Source organism: Pogoniulus pusillus, chromosome Z, assembly GCF_015220805.1.
Source record: "Pogoniulus pusillus isolate bPogPus1 chromosome Z, bPogPus1.pri, whole genome shotgun sequence".
Lineage (NCBI taxonomy): Eukaryota > Metazoa > Chordata > Aves > Piciformes > Lybiidae > Pogoniulus > Pogoniulus pusillus.
The window spans coordinates 110,541,604-110,558,133 of NC_087309.1; the positions used below are offsets into that span (position 1 = coordinate 110,541,604).

General features: G+C 45.1%; 1 protein-coding gene across 1 annotated transcript in view; it reads left to right on the forward strand.

The window, feature by feature from the left end:
- Nucleotides 1-16,530, forward strand: part of PIGG (phosphatidylinositol glycan anchor biosynthesis class G (EMM blood group)) — a 139,384-nt gene that overhangs the window by 64,688 nt on the left and 58,166 nt on the right. The window contains exons 9-10 of the mRNA XM_064176707.1: nucleotides 7,070-7,527; nucleotides 14,274-14,465. Of these exons, the coding sequence (XP_064032777.1) occupies nucleotides 7,070-7,527; nucleotides 14,274-14,465 (650 nt within the window). The remainder of the gene's footprint in view (nucleotides 1-7,069; nucleotides 7,528-14,273; nucleotides 14,466-16,530) is intronic.

The window sequence follows — 16,530 nt, forward strand, 5'->3', positions numbered from 1 at the left end:
GGAACGCCAAACCTGGGTATGATTTCTTGGAGTAATGCCTTAGTTACCTCCCACAGCTTGACTGTTCTCGTAGGAAATGCTTCTGGCCAACCTGGAAATGTATCAGTTAGAACCAACAAATAATGATACCTTCCTTTTCTTGGAAGTTCTTGAAAAGTTAGTTTGCCAATGTTGTCCTGGGCTGTTCCCTTTTCAAATTTGGCCCATTTCTAGCCTGGGGGTATTTTTTATTAGTCTGGAGACAGAGGTGACATTGTTGTGTTACCTGTCTGACTGCAGGGTATAAATTCCAAGCAACTCTCCATCTTGTGAGGTGTTTGTATAGCACCTCCACTCCCCAGTGTCCCTTTCTGTGCTCCCCTTGAACCATTGACCATGTCATTTGGGATGAACTATGAGCTTTTTTCTGTGGACTTGTAGCTCACCCATCTTCATTATATGACTGTTTTAAATCTATGATGAGTTTCCTGTCTTCCTTGGTATAATTAGGCTTCTCTTCCAGGGAGATTTGACCATCAGGGATTAAGGCTACTGCTACTGTTACCTCCCCTTTTGCTTCCTGTTTTGCCTCCTTATACATCAGCTCATTTCCTTTTTCCAATTCAGAGCTCACCTTTTGGTGGACCTTCACATGGATTATTGCCACCATTCTGAACGTTGTACAGCCTTTAATAGCTTCAGAAGCTCTGTTGTGTGTTTGATACTCTTTCCCTGGGAATTCAAAAGCTCTCTCTCTATCCAAATGGCCCCAAGTGCTGGACAGCTCTGAAGGCATATCCAGAGTTTGTGTAAATGTTTATGATCTTCCCTCGGGCCAATTCTGGTGCTCAAGTTAAGGCTATGATTTCTGTCTTCTGTGCCCATGTGTTTGGTGGTAATGGTTATTACAGTGTCACAGTATCACAGTATCACCAAGGTTGGAAGAGACCTCATAGATCATCAAGTCCAACCCTTTACCACAGAGCTCAAGGTTAGACCATGGCACCAAGTGCCACGTCCAATCCTGCCTTGAACAGCCCCAGGGACAGTGACTCCACCACCTCCCCGGGCAGCCCATTCCAGTGTCCAGTGACTCTCTCAGTGAAGAACTTTCTCCTCACCTCAAGCCTTAGAAATCAGAGGCAGAGCAGAGAACCTAGGGAAAGGCCAAGAGAGCACTGATTTACTCACGAGAGTGGAGTAGGAGTTTAGAGACAGTCCCTGGATCTCCTTTTCAGCAGCCTCTCGAAACTGCAAGTTGTAATCCAGTTGAGGGACCACTCAGCATAAAATGCAGTAGGAATGGAAACCAATGGAAGCCACCAAAGTTGAAGTATCTGCAGACACAGCTTCCACCAGGCAGATCTCTTGGACTGGCACTGCCTTAGCAGTGCAGTCACAGCTGCAGTGCAGGCATGTTCATGCCAACAGCAACAGCTATGGCAGGGGCCGAGACCTTCCAGCCTGGGGGTAGGGAGCAGGAAGCCAGGATACACTGAGTCTGAGGAGAAGCTGGATCCAGGTGCCTCAGGGAAATCTCTCCAATGGACTTAGTGCACTTAATGGACTTGCTGGACTTGGGAGACCACTTTCTGGCCACTCTGTTTAAGTCTTTCGTAGACAGCATGTCCAGTGGCTATGTATACTGAGTGCAATGAATCCAGTCAATCACAGCCCCAGACTCCAGTGTGGGCTCTCCCATGAGTCAGTACACATCTGAGAGCAGAAGGAAAAGACCTTTTGCCATTCCCTTTTCAAGTCCACAGTGGGGAGGGGAAAGCAGTTTCACGCCTTTGTCTTCCCCCAGTCAAACCTCCTCTGAAGTGGGGTGGGGGAGGGCACCTAAAAGGAGCTTGGAGCGTGCCACTACAGTACTGAACATAAAGGTGTGGTCATTAAAGCACCAAAGAAATGTAAGATATTAGTAAGGTTAGATTTAGCCTGGGCAGTTTTTCAGGTTAGAGAGTCATGGAATGGTTTAGGTTTGAAGGGCCTTCAAAGATCACCCAGTTCCAACCCCCTGCCATAGGCAAGGACACCTCCCACTAGAGCAGGTCACTCGAGGCCTCATCCAGCCTGGCCTCAAACACCTCCAGGCAAGGAGCATCCACAGCCTCCCTGGGCAACCTGTTGTGAGAGTCTGATCCTCTCTCTTGTTAATCAACAAAGATAAAGATTGCATTGTCCCTCCTTAATCTTGTTACTTCTGGGACTCAGACTCGGTGCTTGGCCCAAAAGCTCAGAGATGCAAATCAACAGACAATACCTTTGAAACTCCTAGACCTCACCCTGGCTGGACTGCCCAGGAAGCCTCCACCTTATCTCAGCTGCCCCCAAGGGCTGTGTATGCAGGGTGTGGACAGGTGTAGCCGAGAGAGGGCGGAGGCCCTCCCCCCGGCGACGCCGGACCCCTGCGAATGTGTGAGAATGCACAGGAAGATGCCCTGGGGGGGCTGCAGCTGGACACTGAGCAGAAAACTGTATAAAAAGGCAGGAGAAAGGCCTGCCAAAGCGTGGCATCCCCACCAGACCAAGGGTGGTATCCCCACCAGTGGTATTCCCATCGGACCACCAGTGACATCTCCACCCGTGGCATCCCCACCAGACCAAGGGTGGTATCCCCACCAGTGGTATTCCCACTGCATCACCAGTGGCATCACCAGCAGACAGAGTGTGGCATCCCCACCAGACCAAGCGTGGTATCCTCACCAGTGGTATTCCCACTGCACCACCAGTGACATCTCCACCCGTGGCATCCCCACCAGACCAAGGGTGGTATCCCCACCAGTGGTATTCCCATCGGACCACCAGTGACATCTCCACCCGTGGCATCCCCACCAGACCAAGGGTGGTATCCCCACCAGTGGTATTCCCACCGCACCACCAGTGGCATTCCCAGCGGACCACCATTCCCACCGGACCAAGAGTGGCACCTCCATCGGACCACCAGCGACATCTCCACCGGACCACTGAGGGCAGACCACCCGACCACGAGAACTGCACACCGCCTGAAGAACCTCTGACAAACTCCGCAGATCATCCCTGGGCCACGCACCCGTTTCTCTCTCACTCCTTCATCTGCGACTGAGGGTAATATGCTCACAGCCTTTTCCCCTTCCCTGCTCCTTCTTTTCTTCTCCATCGATCTCTTTATCTTTCTCTCTCCCCCTTCTCCCCTCTCTCCCTCCGTTTTGCCCAACCTTATCCTTTAATAAACAGTTTCATGGTGATATCTGGTCTCGTTTGCACCTTAATTTCACAACACGGAATCCATAAGAACTGGTCTAGCTCCTCTGGACAGAGATACTGTTAATCTCTGCTCCTCCGGACCTTGACACCTGTGCCAGAGTTTCACCACCCTCACTGCAAAGAACCCTTTCCTAACATCGAGTTTGAATCTCCCCTCTTCCAATTTAAACCCATTACCCCTTGTCCTGTCATTACAAGACCTTGTCAATAGTCCCTCCCCAGTCCTCCTGAGCCCCCTTCAGATACTGGAAGGCCACTATAAAGTCTCCTCAAAGCCTTCTCATCTCCAGCTCATGTAGCCTGTCCTCCTAGCAGAGTTTCTCCAGCCCATGAGCATCTGTTCTTGCTCTAAAATTTTAGTGTTTTTTTCTTCCATTATTGTTGTGCCTCCTTATGGAGACTTTTTTGGTTGGTTGGTTGGTTTGTGAGGTTTTCTGTCTATGGTTCTGTGAAATTTTTTTAAGTCTGACTTTGATGTAACTACTTCCTTAACAACACAAGAAGTGTTGTGAGTAGATGATAGCTTTCTCTCTCCTGCATTCTTTCATGTACATCTTTAAAAAAATCTTGATTTTGCAAAAGTTGTTTTCCTTAGAGCAATATTCCCAGCTCACAGTAAGTATCTTGTTGCATCAAGTGTGTTGTCATCCTCTGCTTGTTAACTGGTCTTGCTTGTTGTACAAAAGTACATGTGCTGCTATTAGTGAGTCTTAAGCATACATGAGACTTCTCTCTAAGATGCACAGAGCTGTTTTACACCCCCACTTTCTTGTTACCTGCTCTGAGATGATTGAGTTTCTGTACTCTTCTGAGGCCTTGAGCACAAGCCCTATGAGGAGAGGCTGAGGGAGCTGGGATTGTTTAGCCTGGAGAAGAGGAGGCTCAGGGGTGACCTTATTGCTGTCTACAACTACCTGAGGGGTGGTTGTGGCCAGGAGGAGGTTGCTCTCTTCTCTCAGGTGGCCAGCACCAGAACAAGAGGACACAGCCTCAGGCTGTGCCAGGGGAAATTTAGGCTGGAGGTGAGGAGAAAGTTCTTCCCTGAGAGAGTCATTGGACACTGGAATGGGCTGCCCGGGGAGGTGGTGGAGTCGCCGTCCCTGGGGCACTTCAAGGCAAGGTTGGACGTGGCACTTGGTGCCATGGTCTAGCCTTGAGCTCTGTGGTAAAGGGTTGGACTCTATGATCTATGAGGTCTCTTCCAACCCTGATGATACTGTGATACTGTGATACTGTGAAATTAAATTTTAAACAGTCCTTATGTATCTTTTTGATTGTATGTGCTGTATCAGGTTTATCTATATGAATATTCAAGGTGATTTGTTAAAGTTTGTTCATAAATTCAGGTGTACAAGGATGGTGTCATCCTTAGTGTCATGTAAAGGAATTTAATGTGAAAGATTAAGAGGTCTTTAAGTTGATGTAAAAATGACAATCAGTACTTTTGGTTTGACTTTCTTGCTGTTTAATGGATCAGTTTAAGAGACACCCGCTGTATTTGCTAACAGAGGAGAAAACTAATGAGAAAATAAAATGGTAAGAGGTGATTTTTTTGACAGTGCCTTTCCCAAAATGCTTCACAAGTGTTTAACACTGTTCGTTGAGGTATGCTAGGAAGCCCCTTCAGGCTTTGGTGTCCAGGGCATTTGTCCCACCTTGCTGCTGGAGCCTGGCTGCACATGGCTAGTCCATGCTCCTCTTCCTACCTCTGGCTTAGACTTTGAGAAGTTAGACAGAGATGTCTCAAGTGAGTGGCCCTGTGCCCTCACACATAGATATGCACTCTGGGCCCACCGGTAGGTGATGCAAGGTTGGTGATCCATGGTCACTTTTACTGTTGCTAATGCACTGACCTCTCTTGCACTCTGATTCCTCCACCTGTGGGCACTGTGGGCAAGCAGTCCGGATGGCCTTTGGTGGGTTAGGAACTTCACTACCCCCTGGCTACTATTTACCAGACCAGCTCAGACTGACTGGAAGTAAGATAAAGCTCTATTTAGAGCAGAGCTAAATTTACAAGCACATATACACAATATAGTTACATGTATTTACAATTATATACAATTTAGAAATGACACAGAAATCCAAATTTCCCCCCCCCATATAAAGAGAAAACCCAGAAGGGATCAGTGCCACCCTCTGTCTCTCCCACACTGAAAACAACCAGCAAAGCTCACCTGTTGTACGGTCAGTCAAGGTTAGTAGAAGAGGTTAGAGAAGCAAAGAGATCTACTACCCAAAATCAAAGAAGCGCAAATTGTTTGTATTTTGGCTTTTTATACCTCTTAGCAAATCAGTGAATGATACAAACTTTATCGTTAGTATTCTTTTACAACGAATTATCTAATATCCCTTATTAGAATATTCCAATAAGCCTTAAACCACTACAGTCCCTGCTACAGTCTCTGGCATGTGGACCCTCACAACCTGCAGTCACTGGCATTGCAGCAGTCACTGGCATTGCAGCAGTCACTGGCATTGCAGCAGTCACTGGCATTCCAGGTGTTTGGTCCTAATGACTCTCTGATCCCATTCCTGTGGCTGGCTTTTGCCTTTGTTTGTTTTGTTCTCAAGCTGCTGACGTGGAGGCTTGTCCCTGGTTACCTTGCACTGAGACCTTGCAGCACTCACAGGAGGGACTGAGAGTAGACTTATACAGAAAGATTATTAGGAGAGGATAGACTGCAGTGATCAGGTAGTGGGCTTAGTCAGAGAAGGGCACTGACTGACCCTTGACACTCTGCTTGCCCCCTTTATCCTTCCTCCTCTCACTTTGTCCCCTGCCTTCAGCCTGTTTCTGACCATCTGTTCTCTCCCACCTTTAGTGCTTTCCCGAAGCATTGCTTAATGATTTTGTATAGATCCACAGGCACCATCAGATGTCTGTGATAGTCATAGTCTGTTACTTCTCTCTTACCTGTTACAAAGGCCCAATTGGTGCACATGAGAACCTGTGGTTTCTCAATGGCCTGCTGATTAATGACTAGAGTTTTGATCATTATGATCTCCATAGTGCTTACTTAACAGGTTTGCCTCTGTGTAGTCTTTTTATGGCTTTCTCTAGTACTTCATATCCTCTGTGAGCTGAAAAGGTCCTTTAGCTGATAACAACAGTGAACCAAATGCTCTCACCTTCCAGATACCCTAATGCTTTATTTCAGCTGTGTCACCAAAGGAAAGGGCAGTGAAGATAAGGTAATTCCAGGTGGCTGCTGTGAACGGGAAGTCAAACTAATGGGAGCATTAGACAAAGAATATTACGGGTTTAGGTAGGCACAGTGTGTGAAGTAAATAATGCATGGATAAGGTTTAAAATAGATTTTGTGATGAAACACACATTTCAGATTAAGCAAGGTTAAAGAGTGCTATCAAAATGTCTCAGAGAAATTGTTGTTAATTTGACTAGCAGAGGCTGTCACTGTATGGAGTTGAGAGTAGCATAGACTTAAATTATTAGAAAGTTGCTCATTGTCTCTGTTTGAAATTTGGCCCCTGCAGGATTTCTGGTTTTACTTCAGCGAATGAGGGGAGAGCTTGTTTTGAACCTTCTGTTACAGGGTGGTGGTAGAGAGTCTTCATCTGTACAGCTGTGATGATTATTTGTGGAGAAATTTATTTCCCTTAAATAGAACACAACTTTTAGAAGTGTGATTGTGTTGCACTGCTGGCTGAGTAAGCTGCAGTGAGATGATTCTCCTGTAATGTTTTTGGATATGACAAGGTAGAAACTGTCTCCTTGTTTGTTTTGTTTCCTTAGAGGAAATTGCTGTGAGCACTCTGTGACTGCTTAAGTGAAATTTTGGTACATATTCACCTCTGCTATATTTTCTTCTGTTTGCAGAATCCAGTTGTATCCAGTTCTGGGTGGTCAGAAATAGATGTACTGATTCTGGCTGGAACAGTTGGCCATGTTTTGAGTCTGGGGGCAAGCAGTTTTATAGAAGAGGAGCATCAAACCTGGTATTTTCTTATCAATACACTTTGCTTGATGCTGTATCAGGAACTTTGTAGAAGTAATTTTCTTCTGGAAGAAAATGATCCTCAACACAGCACCACTGTGAAACAAACTTTTGATAGTATCAGGAAAGCCACCGAGTGCAAGAATATAGATATTTCAGTAGCAGATGATTCAAAACTGAGCAAGGCCACCTCTTCAGATGCATTCATAAAAGGATCAGAGAAGTGGATAAGCTTAGCCAGTCCATGGATCATCCTTATTTGCTGTCGGCTGCTTCGGTCTTTGAACCAGACGGGTGTCCAGTGGGCTCATCGGCCAGACTTTGGACACTGGTTGACAAGGTATCTGATTTATTGCCATATCTCTGTCTTATTTAAAAATTAACACATTTTGTTTGGTAAATATGTATGTGTCATAGTTTTTTTTTGTTTGAGTGCACGACAGACTGAGATTAGGTGACCAGCAACAGAACGAGGGGATGCAGTCCCAAGTTGTGCCGGGGGAGGTCTAGGCTGGATGTTAGGAGGAAGTTCTTGCCAGAGAGAGTGATTGGCATTGGAATGGGCTGCCCAGGGAGGTGGTGGAGTCACTGTCCCTGGAGGTGTGCAAGAAAAGACTGGATGTGGCAGTTAGTGCCATGGACTAGTTGACTGGCTAGGGCTGGCTGATAGGTTGGATTGAAAGATCTTGGAGGTCTCTTCCAACGTGGTTGATACTATGATTCTATCTTACTCTACTCTTTTTCTAAGGAAAAAGGGCAGTAAAATAATAAGCTCTCTCTGAATTGGAGATAAACACGGAGAGGTTGTGTTTAAAGATGTGCAGGAAATGATATGGCATACATGAATCCTTAATACCTAATACAGATACAGGACAAAGGAGAATTCCACCCACACCTTCCCCCTGGCCAAGCCAGAAACCACCAAAAACAACCCCCAGTGCTCATTTTCTGCCATCCTCTATTGTCTCACATTAGGCCCAAGCAGGCTGAAAGCCAGAGCCTGCAGGCTACTTCTACATATTTATTTAGTTACCCAGATAAGGATCTCCCTGGAGAGCTGGAAAGGCAGGGAGAAAAGAGAAGAACTGACCCTGCTGCTTAGTTTTAAAGTGTTTGCAGGATTGTGGGATTGAATAACAAAATTACAACATCCAGGAGCAACCACTTCGTCCCCTGGGACAGATCTTGGTCTCTGTAGGTTTTTTTTAAGGAAATCTGGGATAATCTATAACCCCTTCAAATTACCACAGTATGTCAGTGACATGGAGAGTGGAATTGTGTGCACCCTCAGAAAGTTTGTGAATGACACCAGGCTGTGTTGCCTGGTTGACATGCTGAAGGAAAGGGATCCCATCCAGAGGGATCTGGACACACTGGGGAGTTGGGCCCATGACAGCCTTGTGGAATTCAGGAAAAGATCTGGGGACCCTAGCTGATGGGACCAGTCAGGCTGGTAAGGTCCATGCTGAGCCTTCACTTGGAGGCTAAAACCATCCCACTTCTTTGAGCTTCTGCTGGTACAACAGATGTTTTAATCCCATCATTTTTCTTATAACCTATCAATGTGCTTGCTCCAGTGTGTCCATACCTTTCTCTGTACTGGACTCAGAGTTGACTATAAGGAAAAAAAAACCCTTCCTAGTCCTGCTGGTAATATTTTTCACAGTGCAGCACCAAACAATGTTGAGTGTCTTTGCTGGAGGGGCATGTTGCTGTCTGATGATCAGCTCCATGTCCACCAGAACACTCAGAGCCATATCTGAAATGGTAGTCACGCCCTAGTCTGCCCTGAAGTGTGCAGCTATTTCTTCCTAGATGCAGAACTTGCCTCTTCTCCTTAGTGAACTTCAGAAGGTTCTTGCTGGACCATTTCCCCTCTCTGTTGAGCTGCCTCTGAGTGGCAGCAGACCCATCTACTGTATCAACCACTCTTCCCTAGTTTCTGTTTTTCACAGGCTTGTTCAGGAAGCACTGTGGCTCATCATCCAGGTCAAAGAGTACTGGCTGCAGTGCCAAGCCCTCAGGCTGATCCATAGTGGCTGATCTCCAGGTTGACTTTATGCTACTGATCACAACCGTGTAAGCCCAGCAGCTGAGTTAATTTTCAGTCCTCTTGGCTGCCCACTTTCCTAGTGTGGACTGCATCACTTTGCCTGCGAGGATGTAATTGGATACGGTGTTAAAAGCCTTGCTAAAATGGAGATAACATTTCCTGCTCTCCACTCTTTCACTGAGCTCTCAGAAGCCTGTCATTGTAAGTAATGTGTCCCCTTCATAAAGCCATCACAACCCTGGTATTAAAGCTGTCTGCCTCCCTTTTCAGTAAGGCTGAAGGACAGCAGATAAATATCAAAACCAAGTTGCTCCCTGTGCTACCCCACCAAATTACAGCTTCACTCTGGGCACATTTGCTCTTGATCTTGGTGCAGGCAGAAGAGAAAAGGTCCTACAGATATAGTGTTAGGCTATGGGTGGCTGTTTGGCTATAGTAATATATTACAGGAAGTAAGGTACCTACTATCTTGTTCCTCCCCTCACTTGCCCTGTATTTTACCAGCACAGCTGCTGGTTTGCCAGTATGGTGAACTAGATCACTGAAAAGATGTGACTGGAAAAATAACCAAGACAGAATGGGAAACCCTTGGATATCAGATGGATTACTTCCCCTTTTGATTTACCATCTGGCTTCACAGGCAAATAAGATGGTTAGTAATAGGAATACAAGAAAGAAGGAAGGGAAGAGTGGAAATCAGCACTGCTACTCTTAAAATTCCTGTGGAAACTAAATGTGGAAGTATCTGTGTATTTTGAAGTGCTGCAGTTATTCTTTCTGCCATGGTCAAGTGAAGTTCCAAAAACCTGCTGGTCTTTCACATCTGATGGAGAGAGGAACAGTAATTCACAAACTTCTAGGGGCCTTAGAAAGACTGTGGAGTACTGTGCCATGGAAGGCTAGGAGGACACACCATTGGGACTGGCTTCTTACATTCACTGGTATAACTGCTTCTGCTATGTTTAGGCAGCAGGTGAAAGAGCAGAGCCCTGGCAACAGATTGGCTTGGGCTGCTGTGGGACTGTATCCCAATTTATATCAATGGACCAGCTTTTAGCCTAACAGCTAACACCCTGCTGGCATATATTTGAGTTAACTTACAGTTGAAAGATTGCTTAAATAACATCATTTGAAGTGCACATGTTTTTGGACTTGAGTTCTTGGATCTGAAATGGTTTACTAGGCAAGCTTCAGAAAGATCAGCCAATGACACAACTAAATCTTCATACATCCTGTGTTTTGCAGAGAATCTGAATTCTTCTTTGGCAGCCATGCTTGTATTTTCTTTGTTGGTTCTCCTTGACAAGGGAACAAGTGGTAGATGTGCCTGTTTCCCTAGTGTTTTGATCAGGATTGAGATGATGTGTTTTCCTTACGGCATATATTAAAGTCTGGTCATAAGCTGAGTTGCATGAAGCATAAAATGCATTGCTAGTCTGTAAGGTTGATTGTTATTCTAGTTTTAGTATGTCTATTTTTAGTATGTGCTTACTTTGCATAGTTCTGTCTTAATAGCACCTTTTTTTTCCTCCTTTAGGTCTGTGATTAAAAATTAGAACCTTATTTATCTCACAGAATCACCAAACCTTAGAGGTTGAACGGGACCTCCGGAGATCATCCAGCCCAGACTCCCTGCCAAGGCAGCATCACACAGGGTAGTTCACACAGGAATGCATCTAGGCAGGGTTTGAAAGTCCTCAGAGAAGGAGACTCCACAGCCTCTCTGGGCAGCCTGCTCCAGGGCTCTGTCACCCTCACTGTAAGGAAGTTTCTCCTCATGTTGGGATGAAAACTTCTCTATTCCAGTTTGTAGCTGTTGATCCTTGTCTTGTTGCTGTGGACTACCAAAAAGAGATTGACTCTATCCACTTGCCCCCCACCCCTCAGATATTTGTACACATTGATCAGATCTCCTCTCATTCTTCTCTTCTCCAGACTAAACAACCCCAGGGCTCTTAGTCTCTCTTTGTATGGAAGGTGCTCAGCTCCCCCAGTCATCCTCGTGTCTCTCCACTGGACTCTTTCCATCAGGTCATTGTCTCTCCTGAACTGGGGAGCTAAAAATTGGACACAGCATTCCCAATGTGGTCTTGCAAGGGCAGAGCATAGATCATGTCTACCCATGTTAGTTTGAGTTAAACCTACTCAGGCCTATTTTAACCAGCCTTCTCATCTGTTTGTAAGATAAACTAACAAACAAGCTACCTTCCTTTCCCCACCCTGTATTGACCTTTCAGACATCTGTGCTTTCGCTCAGACTAATATTTTGCTTAGCTAGACAGTACTTAAGGAGCTCAGCGGGAGAGGCAAAGACTACTGTATGCGTTTGTGCATGGAAAAATGTAAGCAGCAAAATGCAGATCAGTCTACCTGTATGGTGCTGAATTTGACTACTGAGGATGCATTCAGCAGTGCTCAGATAAGGAAAATGTTCTTGTTTGCAAGGACACTGCAAAACCTGTGGCAAAGAGAAATAATAAAAGACTTAGTGGGAAAAAGAGCAAAACAAAATGATACAGTAGATGAAACAGAAGAGAACATGCAACCTCTAATTTGCCTAGAAGTCAGGTTTTCTGATAATTAGTTGGTATTCAGTTAGTTATTTGGCTTTTAATCATGGACAGAGATGATAGTTTGGTGGTGTCACAGCTGCTTCCTGAAATTGTGTATCTGGCCTACAAGAAGGCTGGGGAGGGACTATTGACAAGGTCTTGTAATGACAGGATGAGGAGGAGATTGAAACTGGATGTTAGGAGGAAGTTCTTTGCAGTGAGGGTGGTGAGACACTGGCACAGGTTGCCCAGGGAGGCTGTGGCTGCTCCCTCCCTGGAGATGTTCAAGGCCAGATTGGATGAGGCCTTGAGTGACCTGTTCTAGTGGGAGGTGTCCCTGCCTATGGCAGGGGGCTGGAACTGGATGACCTTTCAGTTCTCTTCCAACCTGAACTGTTCTGTGATTCTCTTCTGTTCTGTAATCCTATGAAATCAAGTTCATATAAAGTGATTTCTGGGGAGATGGTAGTTCTATAATGCAGAAATGTTTTCTGCCTTCCTGCTACAAAACAAATTGCTGTGCTGAGACCAAAATGCAGTATTTCAAAGCATATGAAAAACAAACTCTTTGTTTAAAACCATTAGACCCATGTCCATTATGCAGTCTGCAGTCCAGTTTTTGTATAATTGAGTAAGTGGAATATTATTGAACACAGTAATTACACTTGTAAACACACATGCTTTAATAGATATCCCCGTTAATAAATCATCTGTGTTTCCAAAATACTATAATAGGTTTATAATATTTAAAATATCATAGAATCATAGAACCATAGAATCAACCAGGTTGGAAGAGACCTCCAAGATCATCCAGTCCAACCTATCCCCCAGCCCTAGCCAGTCAACCAGACCATGGCACTAAGTGCCTCATCCAGGCTTTTCTTCACTACCTCCAGGGACAGTGCCTCCACCATCTCCCTGGGCAGCCCATTCCAATGCCAATCACTCTCTCTGACAATAACTTCCTCCTAACATCCAGCCTATACTTCCCCTGGCACAACTTGAGACTGTGTCCCCTTGTTCTGTTGCTGGTTACCTGGTAGAAAAGACCAACCCCTACCTGGCTACAACCTCCCTTCAGGTAGTTGTAGAGAGCAATGAGGCCCCCCCTGAGCCTCCTCCAGGCTAAACACCCCCAGCTCCCTCAACCTCTCCTCACAGGTCTGTGCTCCAGGCCCCTCACCAGCCTTGGTGCCCTTCTCTGGACACCTTCCAGCACCTCAACATCTCTCTTGAATTGAGGGCCCCAGAACTGGACACAGCACTCAAGGTATGGCCTGACCAGTGCTGAGTACAGAGGCAGAATAACCTCCCTTGTCCTACTGGCCACACTGTTCCTGATGCAGGCCAGGATGCCATTGGCTCTCTTGGCCACCTGGGCACACTGATGGCTCATCTTCAGCTTCTATCTAGCAGCACCCCCAGGTCCCTTTCTGCCTGGCTGCTCTCCAGCCACGCTGTCCCCAGCCTGTAGTGCTGCTTGGGATTATTGTGGCCAAAGTGCAGAACCCTGCACTTGGCCTTGTTCAATCTCATCCCATTGGCCTCTGCCCACCCATCCAGCCTTTCTAGGTCCCTCTGCAGGGCTCTCCTACCATCCAGCAGATCCGCTCCTGCTCCCAGCTTGGTGTCATCTGCAAACTTACTGATGCTGGACTCATTCCCCTCATCCAGATCATCGATAAATATATTCTAATACATATACACATAGATGTCAATGCAGTGATTCATTTGGAAACACAGTGCTGTAGCTAAGACTCTGTAAATGTGTTTAGCAGTAATAAATAAACAACTGAATATGAGCTAGCAGTGTGCCTAGGTGACAAAGAAAGCCAATGGCATCCTGGCCTGGATTAGAAATGCTGTGTCCAGCAGGAGAAGGGAGGTGATTGTCCCTTTGTACTTGGCTCTGGTGAGGCCACACAAGTATTGTATTCAGTTTTGGGTGCCTCATTATGAGAAGGATGGGAAGGTGCTGAAGCAAGTCCAGAGGAGGGCAAGGAAGCTGGGCAAGGGCCTGAAGAATAGATCTTATGAAGAGCAACTGAGGGAGTTGGGGATGGTTAGTTTAAGGAAGAGGAGGCTGAAGGGAGACCTTATGGTTGTCTACAGCTACCTGAAAGGAGGTTGTGGGGAGGCTGCTGCTGGTGTCTTCTCACGGGTGAATAGTGGTAGAACAAGAAGGAATGGCCTCAAGCTGCCAATGGGTAGATTTAGACTGCACATTAGGAAACATTTTTGCCCAGCAGGAGTGGTCAGGCATTGGGATGGACTGCCCAGGGAGGTGGTGGAGTCACCAACCCTGGATGTGTTTAAAGGTCATTCGGATATGGTGCTTGAGGCTGTGGTTTAAAGGTGAACTTTGTAGAGTAAGGATATGGGTTGGGCTTGGTGATCTTGAGAGTCTTTTCCAACTGGAACGTTTCTGTGGTTCTGTAATTACAATGCTTTGAAGATGTTTGTTTTGTTTGTTTTTCCCAGCTCTGAACATAAATCTGAACTCTCCTTCCTGGCTGCAGTTTCCCTACTTCTGATCTTCAGCCTGGTTCAAAGAAGATGCTCCTTGGTTTCAAAAATTGCCATGGCACTCGGGCTCCTGGGAGTCTACAGTTACCGTGCAGCTATTGGAAATGTCATATTTCCATGGCAACATGACAGCAGAGATATTTCAAAGTGAGTTAATCAACAGATATGTAACTCTGTTTGTAGAGAGGTGCTAACACTTTGGATATCAGGGGATGGGGTGGGAAGAGACATTTTATCTAGGCTGAAATCTCATTCTTATGAATACAGTTCTATTTTATCAGCAGCCAGCACTCATTTTCTGGGTGTGTGCATGACTTTGAGCCCCATGAAGTGCCTTTTTTGCTGTCAGATGCTAAACAGGAGAATTTAATGGTCATGCTCTGTATATTTACTACAAAGAAACTCCAAATGACCATCACACTTTGAGTACTGTGTCCACTTCTGGGCACCTCAATCTGAGAAAGATGTTAAGGTGCTTGAAGGTGTCACCAAGGCTGGTGAGGGGTCTAGAGCACAGTCCTGTGAGGAGAGGCTGAGGGAGCTGGGGTTGTTCAGCCTAGAGAAGAGGAGGCTCAGGGTAGACTTTATTGATCTCTAAAACTACCTGAAGGGTAGTTTGTAGCCAGGTGGAGTTGGTCTCTTCTGCCAAGCACCAGTGCATTGGCTTAGTTAATTAGAAGATGTTAGGTGATAGGTTGGACTTGATAATCTTGAAGGTCTTTTCCAACCTGGTTAATTCTGCAAGTTTTTGAAGAGGAGAAACATCTTTTATATAAATTTTGACTAGTGATGTTTCCTGTGGTCACCTAATTACACTAATTACACCACAAACAGCTATGCTTTGACTGGTTTTAGTGATGTTGCTTTCCTTATATTGTTACATTCACTCAGCAATCCTCACTTCTGTCTGAATTCCATTAATGTTGTAGAGGGCCATGTAGAATCACAGAACCATAGAATGGTTTAGGTTGGAAGGGACCTCAAAGATCATCCAGTTCCAACTCCCCTACTACAGGCAGGAAGACCTCCCACTAGAACAGGTCACTGAAAGCCTTTTCCAACCTAGTCTTGGGATCACTGTTCATGTGCAAAGTGTCTGGCAGTCCCTGAGTATAATGTACATTAAATTATGGATAAAAAGTGTAGTTAACACATACTTTTGCAAGGTTAAAAAAAATAATTTGTAAGCACAAAAGTTTTAATGTGCTCATTTGTTGATTTCATTGGATCTCTACTGTGTCTTAGCTGGCACTAACACTACTTGTAACTTTTTTCCCCCATTAAATGGGAGTATCAGAGCATTCTGATGGATATCTGCTTTCACTTTCTTTATTCCTCGGACCTTGCACTTTTAGAGTAGTACATCAGTATTTTAAAGTGTCCTTGTCAGTTTTTTTTGGGCAGGATGCTGTGGTTTTGGGTTTATTTTGTTGTTTTTTTTTTTCCAAAAGCCAACCTTCACTGGCCAATTAATTTATATGTGCAACTAACATAAAAGTAGATGTTAATTAGTCACACTACTTTAAACAGCATTTTTTTAGTGGTGAGATTGCTTAGGGATTTGTTACCAGGAAACAATGTGCTGATATAAACCAGCATCTGTGTGTCTGTGCAGCAGTGTGAGAGGTGAGAAAAGACCTGAAGTGTGCATTAATTTTAGGCTGAAACAAGGATCTTCAAGCGCTGTCACTGTTGTTTTGGTCAGCTAAAAAGAAAGATAAGTTTGTGTGAATGAGTTGTGAAAAATCACTGAGAAGCTTAAAGAGAATAATAGGAATTATTTTTTTTTTAAGTCAATTTAAATAAAGTTTCCACATCACTCCTAGGAATATTTTCAGGCAAAATTCATTATGCTACATAAATGGCACATTTAATTGGGTCTATTTTTGGGTCTAGAATAATAATGACATAAATTTATTTTGGTTATGTTAATCTACCATTTTATTTTTAAGTGTTAGGTTGCTTTAGGTTTTATCAGCACAAGCTGTTTCCTTTGCTGGAGTTGATTAGTGATGAGTTAAGTGTGGACCATTTTCAGAGTCTATTTATTTGGGAAAGCTCTCTCTTGGAACTGGCCAGTACTAGCCTTAGAATTTCACCTGTTTGGCAGAACAGCAATAGAACAAGGGGACACAGTCTCAAGTTGTGCCAGGGGAAGTATAGGCTGGGTGTTAGGAGGAAGTTCTTCATAGAGTGATTGGCATTGGAATGG